The sequence below is a fragment of the Gekko japonicus genome, unplaced genomic scaffold, assembly GCF_001447785.1.
Source record: "Gekko japonicus isolate JY-2015 unplaced genomic scaffold, Gekko_japonicus_V1.1 scaffold3588, whole genome shotgun sequence".
NCBI lineage: Eukaryota > Metazoa > Chordata > Lepidosauria > Squamata > Gekkonidae > Gekko > Gekko japonicus.
In genome coordinates this window covers 44,858-53,768 of record NW_015162067.1, presented here as the reverse complement: position 1 = coordinate 53,768, position 8,911 = coordinate 44,858, and the positions used below count along the sequence as shown (strand labels likewise).

Here is an 8,911-nt window from a genome sequence, read left to right as displayed (position 1 = left end):
GATGAGGCTGGGGTTTTGGGGAGAGGGGGGGGGGGGGGGAGCCAGAGAAATGAGGCAAGACGATGTATGTGTGGTGTGACATCCCTGGCTCACCTCAGCGGTGAACCTACCACATCACCTTAGATAAGACACTGCCCTTTTTACCTCAGTGGTGGGGATTATTTATTTATTCATTTATTATTAGATTTATACCCCGCCCACCCCAACGGGCTCAGGGCGGCTACAACAGAGGCAATTGCCATAACAACGATTAAAACAACATAAAACAATCATTAAACAGTATAAAACAGTCATTAAGTAAAGCGCGGTGGTCTTGATGTTAAATTTTCTTAATCCAAGGTGAGTTCCATTCATCAACCTAACCTGACAACATACATTCTTCGGTTAACTAGGCGTCTGCCCAGGGCCGGCTCACCTCCAAATCTAATCCACCGTAGAAGATGGCAACTCGGTGGTGGTACAGTGGCGGCGGCGGCTCCTATGCAAAGGCCTGGCGGAAGAGCTCCGTCTTGCAGGCCCTGTGGAACTGCGCCAGGGCCCGCAGGGCCCAAACCTGCTCTGGGAGCTAATTCCACCAGACAGGAGCCGCCGCCGAGAAAGCCCTGGCCCTGGTTGCAGCCAGCTTGATGTCCTTGGGGCCGGGAACCACCAATAGGTGCTGCGACCCCGACCATAGAGCTCTTGGGGGAACATAAGATTAGAGCAACACTGTGGATTGCTTTGACGTAAGGATTACTAGGTGATGTGTCAGAGGGGCTCAGCGACCTAAACTTCAGAAGAGCCCTGCTGGATCAGACCAGTGGTCCGCCTAATCCAGCATCCTGTCTCACACAACAGCCAACCAGTTATTCTGGAGGGCCAACAACAGAGCAGAGAGGCCTTCCCTGATGTCACCTCTTGCCACGGAACCAGAGGTTGTGAGAGCCAGCTTGGTGTCGTGGTTAAGTGCGCGGACTCTAATCTGGGAGAACCGGGTTTGAGTCCCCACTCCCCCACTCGCAGCTGCTGGATGACCTTGGGCAAGCCATAGTTCTGTCAGAGCTGTCCTTGAAAAAGAGCCATTTCTGTCAGAGCTCTCTCAGCCCCACCTACCTCACAGGGTGTCTGTTGTGGGGAGGGGAAGGGAAAGGAGTTTGTAAGATGCTCTGAGACTCCAAAGGGCCGGGTATAAATCCAATCTCCTCCTGCCTCTGCATGCGGAGTTTCCTTTAGTCACCATGGCTAGTAGCCACTGACCGACTTCTCCTCCAGGAATCTGTCTTAACTAAGAACCTACTTAGAAGTGGTGAGGGAAGGGCCCTTTTCACCTGGGAATGGAGGAGCTGGACCCTCTCGCTGGCCTCGATCAGTTCCTGCTCAGCCAGCTTCCGGGCACGCTCCGTCTGCTCCACCACACTGCGGAGCTCTTCGAGCTCAGCCTGCAGCAGGGAGTTCCGCCTCTCCACGATGGCGATGTTCTCCTTCAGGTCCTCGTTGGCTCTCAGGGCATCGTCCAGCTGGATCTGGTTATCCTGAACAACCAAAAACGTTCAAGTGTATAGAACAGAGCTACGCGGACCAGGGCTTTTAGGCCTGCTTTTCAGAGGCAGGCATCGACCGTCCCACAGCCCCCTCATCTAAATGACTGTGTGAACCCGCCCCCGCTGCCACAGCTAGGCCGAGGCCTTGAGCTGCATTACTTTGAGCTGAGCCTGGGCGATCTTGAGGTGTTTCTGGACCTCGGCCGCCACCCGATTCGCTTGGCTGAGCTGGATCTCCATCTCGTTGAGGTCGCCCTCCATCTTCTTTTTGACCCTCAGCGCCTCGTTGCGGCTGCGGGTCTCGGCGTCCAGGGAAGCCTGAAGGGACTCCACGACCCGCAAGTGGTTCCGCTTGGCCTGCTCCATCTCCTCGTCCTTCTCGGCCAGCTTGCGCTCGATGTCGGCCTTGATCTGGTTGAACTCCAGCTGGGCCCGGAGGATCTTGCCTTCCTCGTGCTCCAGAGAGGCCTGCAGAGTTAGGATGTGAGGGGGAGAGTGACAAACGGGGGAGCATATTGAGGGGAAAGAGGAAGGAAGGAGATCATGACGGGGACAACCAGGGGTTCCCTCATCTCTGTTTCTGCCAGCTGGTGCTGCTATCGTGAGGGACCCTTTGTGCCTTTGACAACAGCATGGTGGGAAATGAAGAGTTTCAAGAGCTTGGCCGTTACCTCTCTGCCTGCTAAAGGCACACAACCTCTATTTGTAAAAGAAAGAATCAACCCTGCTTCCAGAGTTCTTTCAAGCGGTGATCAAGAGGGGAAAGGAAATACAAAACAGGAAACAGCTTCATGGGATATTCAGATGAGGTGTTTTTTCAACCTGGGCACTGTTTGTTCCCGGAGGGCCAAGAAGGCCTTCCCTCACGGTCCCTACACAGAACTGAAAATTCACCACAGATTTCTTCCGGAATGGTGAGGAAGAGGCGTTCTGCCCCCTCAGACACAAAATCCAAAATGGTGCCCCAGCAACGGTATCTAGGAATGACATAAGTGGTGAAACGGGGCCAAATTCTGTCGCCTGAGGCAGCCGATTTAGGCCCCGGCTAGACATGACGAGGGTGGGAGTGAAGTTGTTCCGGAATGGTGAGGAAGAGGCGTTTTGGCCCCTCAGACACAAAATCCAAAATGGTGCCCCAGCAACGGTACCTAGAAATGACATAAGTGGCGAAACAGGGCCAAATTATGTCGCCTGAGGCAGCCGATTTAGGCCCCGGCTAGACATGACGAGGGAGGGAGTGAAGTTGTTGAACAACAACGGAGCACACACGGGCGAGGGGACCTAAGACCTGCTCTCCACCACTTCATTTCGCCCTGCTCTGTTGCAGAAATAATTTTCCCCCCAGCTTGGCTCAATCCCAATATCAAACTGGTCCGGGAGAAAAATGCTGAAGGCAACAGAGCATGGTGTGAGAATGGGGCAGCGGTTCGCAGCCCTCGCCAAACCCCACTCCCAGCTTAAGACATAAACGGAGGGATCTATGCGCAAGTTCAGATGGATCCTGGGTCTAATGTGTCCACCTTGTGGTGGATTTGCCCTTGGAACTAGGAATCTCTGGTTCTCGATTCCCAGGGTTCCTTGGGGGTGAGGAAGTCACGGGAATTAAACCCCTTTAAACACACGGCACGGCAAGGGTCAGAGAAGAAGACAACCGGAGAAGGAAGGGATCAGGAGAGAGAGGCCGAGCATGGTTTTCAAGGGAGGCTGGGAGCGGGAATCCGTGCGTCGCTCACCTCTGCCTCTTCCAGGGCGGCCTGCAGCTCCATCTTCTCAGCATCCAGCTGCTTCCGCACCTTCTCCAGCTCATGCATGCTTTTCCCGCCTTCGCTCAACTGTTCGGTGAGGTCAGAGATCTCCTCTGTGTGGAGAGAGGGACAAGCTCAGCCGGGAAGGGACAAGGGCCAGGTGACTCTGGAGGTCCACATTCCCTTCCCCCGACCAACCTTGCAGGTTCTTGTTCTCCCTTCTTAAGGTCTCCAGATGTTCCAGCGACTCCTCGTAGGCGTTCTTCAGCTTGAAGAGTTCGGTGCTGAGAGCTCGGGCCTCCTTCTGCGAGGCCTCCAGCTCCAGTTGGGACTCTTCGAACTTCTGCTTCCATTCCGCGAGGACCTGGAGGGTGTGGAGGGGGCGAAACAGTACAGCAGAAACTGAACTGGATCGTCTTTCCTTTCTCCACACTCCGCCGCTGGCCCGTCTTTTTGGACTTCGGCCCCCGTCTCCTTCCTCCCACCGAGTCCCTCACCTTATCAAAGTTCCTCTGCTTCTTGTCCAGGGCGGCCGCGGCCGCATTCGAGCGCTCCACGTCCACCATGAGGTCTTCGATCTCGTTCTGCAGGCGGTGTTTGGTCTTCTCCAGGGAGGAGCACTTGGCGTTCACAGCCTCCACGGCCTCCTCGGCGTCCTGCAGCCGCTGCGCCAGCTTCTTCCTGACACGCAAGGGGTGGGGGCCCACAGTGTGTCAAATACCACAGAAACAGACCTAACCTATCCCCAGAATATGGGGAAGCCACCCTCCTATTGGCTGAAAGACAGGCAGGGGCTGACACTGATGACATCATTAGATGGCAATGACATCATCAAACGGCTTCAGAAAGCTCTTCCTTCCTCTGACTGGCAGGCCTGGGGTGGGGTCACCACGTACTGTCCCCGTGGGGCTGTGGGACTGGCGTGCCACGTACCCCCTGCTTTTCCGTGTAGAGAAGCCACTGTGCCCCACACAACAGGGGAACCATTCCCCAGCTCACTTTTCCTACCCACCTACCTGAGTGCCTTTTTAGTGGGGATTTCTCCTCCAACCAACAAGCTTTTTGCTCGTCTTATACGCTGCCATTTTAAAATATAACCCGAGCCAAAAGCTTCGCCGTTAGAGGAAACACCTGTGAGGCATGATGTCCGTGGGAGGAGGGGCTTGGGGAGTGGGGGGGTAGGAGGGTCGACCAGGAAGGCCGGAAGGCAACAGCCAGGCAGGCAAGGGTGTGTGTGAGAGAAAATAACAGGGAGGGGCTCAAGACCTCAACCTGCAAAGGACCCCAGACCTGGGTTTTGATACTGTCAAGGGAATCGCAAGCAGTCAAGTAACTATTTCAGGAGATGCCCAAACTTCAGAAGGGCTGTGTGAGAAATTCTGCCTTGTCCAGGTAGGCCTGGCTCTTGGGAAGACGTGACTTCCAGCTATCCTTGCCTTGACCTGTCCGGATTTGCCTCAGTCCTCAGGCCCCACATCGAGGCCAGGCCTCAACATTCAGCAGGCAGAAGCCAGGTCTGAGAGTCCGGGAATTCTGTCAGGAATGTGAAAAGTCAGGGCTCAGGTAGTTTTCGCCTCAGAGCTCCCTCACATACATACTTGGCCTCCTCCAGTTCCTCCGTCCTCTGGATGGCGTCCGTCTCGTACTTGGTCCTCCACTGAGCCACCTCGGAGTTGGCCTTGGAGAGCGATCGTTGAAGCTCTGCCTTGGCCTCCATCTCCTCCTCGTACTGCTCCCGCAACAGGTCGCAGTCGTGGCGGGCCGACTGGAGAGCGTGCGCCAGAGCATTCTTGGCCTGCGTGAAGGAGATTCATGTGTAAACCCAGCCGCTTTCCCTCCGCTGAATCGTCCATGACCTCTCCTCTCCCAGTCCCCTGGTCCAGACCAATGTCCCCTCTAAGCTGTGGAATCTTGCGAGCAAAAATTCTACTTTGTGAGCTACTGCCATTAAAGTTGTGACTGAGCTATTTGGCTGCTGCACAAATTAGTTTGCTCTGGAGCCATCCCTTCCTGAGCTAGGACAAAAATGTGTGAGCTGGAGGCTAAAAAACTGTGGGCTAGCTCACACCAACTCAGCTTAGAGGGAACACTGCTCCAGACCCAGAGATCCCAACTGACTCTGTTACCTTGGCCTCCTCTTCCAGCTGCCTCTTTAAATCCTCCATCTGCTGGGTGTACGACTGTTTTCCTCGAGTGAGCTGAGAAATGAGAGCCTCTTTTTCTTCCAGCTGACGGCTCAGTTCTCCTGAGGGGCGGCAGGGATTAGGAGAAAGTTTAGTTCCCTCAGCGGAGGGTTACAAGTGCCCTTAACGAAGACATAAATGAAGAGGAGGTGAGGTCAAGAGACGGGAGGTACCATTTTCTGTCTGGAGCTTGGCCCGCTGGGTGTTGGTGTCGTTGAGGGTCCGCTGGGTCTCCTCAAACTTGGCTCGGTAATCCGCAGATTGGTCCTCCATGGTGCGACACATCTTCTCCAAATTCACCTGCCACCGAAGACAGGAAGAGAAGGGAGGATGGAGTTGAGGAAGCCACAGAAGGCTCCCGTCTGGTTCTGAAGGGCAGCAACATGGAAGGTTGCTGGGACCGTGAGGAAGCAGCAGGGCGCTCAATAAAGAGCTCTAAGCAGGGCTTTTTTTGTAGAAAAAGCCCAGCAGGAACTCATTAGCATAATAGGCCACACCCAATAGTAGGAACCCATTAGCATATTAGGCCACACCCATGACAGCACCGCTCATTAGCCTATTAGGCCACATCCCCGTGTTACCAGAAGTGTGGTCATCCAGCCACACCCACCTTTTGCTTCTTATTCTGTTGACCTTGTTTGTGGTCAAAACCCAGGGCTTTTTTTGGAGCAGGAACTCCTTTGCATGTTAGGCCACACACCCCTAATGTAGCCAATCCCAATGAGTTTCTGCTGTTGGGTGCGGCCTATTATGCTAATCAGTTCCTGCTGGGTGTGGCCAACTTGGGAGCCAGCCGGAACTCCGTCCCTACCCTTTCCTATCCGAATATTTACTTCTCAAATAAAGAGAGAAGTATTTCTCTGTTAAACCCGCAACGTGGCTCTGTGTAGCTTTGTAAGCTGAGTAACCTAGTAAAGTGATGCTGTTGCGCTTGGAGCTTTGTTTAAAGCACTCTGCTAAGTAGTGGGAACTGGACGTCTTCACCCAAAGAGTGATTAACACGTGGAATTCACTGCCACAGGAAGTGGTGGTGGCTACAAGCATGGACAGCTTCAAGAGGGAATTGGGTAAACATCTGGAGCAGAGGTCCATCAGTGGCTATGAGCCACAAGGTGTAGATAGAAACTCTCAGTCTGGGGCAAGTGATGCTCTGTATTCCTGGTGCTTGGGGGGGCAACAGTGGGAGGGCTTCTAGTGTCCTGGCCCCACTGGTGGACCTCCTGATGACACCTGGTATTTTTGGCCACTGTGTGACAGGAGTGTTGGACTGGATGGGCCATTGGCCTGATCCAACATGAGCTTCTCTTATGTTCTAATGTCTGGGGCAAGTGATGCTCTGTATTCTTGGCGCTTGGGGAGGGCAACAGTGGGAGGGCTTCTAGTGTCCTGGCCCCACTGCTGGACCTCCTGATGGCACCTGGTATTTTTGGCCACTGTGCTACACAGCGTGTTGGACTGGATAGGCCATTGGCCTGCTCCAACATTGGCTTCTCTTATGTTCTTATGGACTAACCACACCAGTTAACTTAAACAGGTTATGGGCCCAGCATGCCCAACAACTTATAAAGTGGGCAGGTCCAGGTGGGGCTTTTGCCCAGCCCAGCTTCTGATTGGCTGTTGGAGATTTGATTGATTGTGCATATTTTTTATAACGTTGCAGCGGCTGCCACCACAGCACAAGGCTCTTCATTGTGTGACTGAACGTAAACTATGGCAGCCATTTGGTGGCTGGCTCCACCTCCTAGGGCAGCCATTTTGAGGCAGCCATTTGGTGGCTGCAATCCACCACGCTGTGTCAGAATTCCAAAGGTGGGGACACCTGTGCTAAGTCAACTCAGTTAAAAGAGAAAGATGCAGAATTTGTATTCAGGCCCTATGAATGACACAGCATTTGCCTCCCGGGGGGCTGGTTCACAGAGTGGTCAGGGGAAAGGACCTATTCTGACCCTTCCTAGATCATGGGATTTATCAATGGCCTCCAGTCTTGGGACCTCCCAAAATTCCCAACCCAGTCCTGGAGAGATTTCTCAGGGGGTGCCTCAGCTCAGCTTGGCCGCTACCTGACACCTCCCCACTCGACCCTCCCTCGACAGGGGAGAGCCCCAGTGAAGGGTTTTGAGCGCATACCGAGACACGGAATGCTTGGCCCCGCCCCCTTCAGCTCAGCTCGGCTCCTCCTCCTCCACCAATGGGGCACCTTGGCTTTCAGCAGCTGTTCCGCGTTGGAGCCGAGGTCGTCCAGCTCCAGCTTGAGCTCGCTCTTCTCCTTCTCCAGCTTCTGCTTCACCCGCTGCAGGTTGTCGATCTGCTCGCCCAGCTCTGCCACCGAGTCGGCGTGCTTCTTGCGCAGGGCCGCCGCCGTGGCTTCGTGGTGGAGCGTGGCTTCCTCCAGGTCGCGCCGCATCTTCTGGAACTCGGCCTCCCGCTTCTTGTTCATCTCGATTTGCACCGTCGTGGCCCCACCCGCCTCCTCTAGCCGCTCGCTGATCTCCTCCAGCTCCCGGGAGAGGTCGGACCGCTGCTTCTCCACCTTGGCCCGGGCCGTGCGCTCCGACTCCAGCTCTTCTTCCAGCTCCTCGATCCTGGCCTGCACAGCGCAAGGAGGAGGACAACCAACCTGTGAATTTGTCTAGCTTGTGTAGAGAGTTTAAGAGGAGAAGGCCTGAGGGACAGATGGTGCAGAGCAGGGGTCCCCAGCACGGTGCCCCTGGGCACCGCTGGCATGTTTCCTGATGCCCATCGAATGTTTTTAGAAAGCGGGCGGGGCTACGTGGGGCTTTTCCCCAGCAGGGCTTCTGATTGGCTGAGCAGATTAAAAGGGCTGTTGTCAGGAGAGAACGGAGGGGAGGGGAACAACGTAAGGCCTCTTTGGGTCAGTGTTGGGAAGAAAGTGGAACATAAGTGGGACATTAGCTGTCCCCGGCCCGAAGGACGTTTGATTGGCCCCTGCCTGGTGGAACAAGCTCCCGTGTGAGCTCAGGACCCTGCGAGATCTGTTAAAATTCTGCAGGGCCTGTAAAATGGAACTGTTCCGCCGGGCTTTCGGTTGTGGCATTGGACATCCAAATCCATCCTGGCCTCCCTTACTGGCAGCGCTGATTTTTAGTCTAGCACATTACCCAGGGGCGCCACTGTGAAACGTCTCCATCCAAACTCTGTTATCAAGGCAAGCTCACTCTGGTTTGCTGCATAGGTAAAGGAAATGTTCCCTTGCTCGAAAGCCAGTCGAGTCCGACTCTAGGGTTAAGGTGCTCATCTCCGTTTCCAAGCCGAAGAGCCAGCACTGTCCGAAGACATTTCCATTGGTCATGTGGCCGGCATGACTAAACACCAAGGCGCACGGAACGTTGTTACCTTCCCACCGAAGCGGTACCTATTTATCTACTTGCAATTTCTTGCTTTCGAACTGCTAGGTTGGCAGGAGCTGGAACTAGAGATGGGAGCTCACTCCATCATGCGGCAC

The 8,911-nt window shown here is 54.6% G+C and overlaps 1 protein-coding gene across 1 annotated transcript in view; it reads right to left on the bottom strand.

The window, feature by feature from the left end:
• Window positions 1–8,911, bottom strand: part of LOC107105618 (myosin-6) — a gene marked incomplete at its 5' end in the record, with an annotated part of 59,114 nt that overhangs the window by 6,090 nt on the left and 44,113 nt on the right. Inside the window, 9 exons of the mRNA XM_015405616.1 lie at window positions 1,237–1,511; window positions 1,680–1,988; window positions 3,254–3,378; window positions 3,464–3,629; window positions 3,763–3,946; window positions 4,864–5,060; window positions 5,392–5,510; window positions 5,622–5,748; window positions 7,646–8,035. Coding sequence (XP_015261102.1) covers window positions 1,237–1,511; window positions 1,680–1,988; window positions 3,254–3,378; window positions 3,464–3,629; window positions 3,763–3,946; window positions 4,864–5,060; window positions 5,392–5,510; window positions 5,622–5,748; window positions 7,646–8,035 — 1,892 coding nt within the window. The remainder of the gene's footprint in view (window positions 1–1,236; window positions 1,512–1,679; window positions 1,989–3,253; window positions 3,379–3,463; window positions 3,630–3,762; window positions 3,947–4,863; window positions 5,061–5,391; window positions 5,511–5,621; window positions 5,749–7,645; window positions 8,036–8,911) is intronic.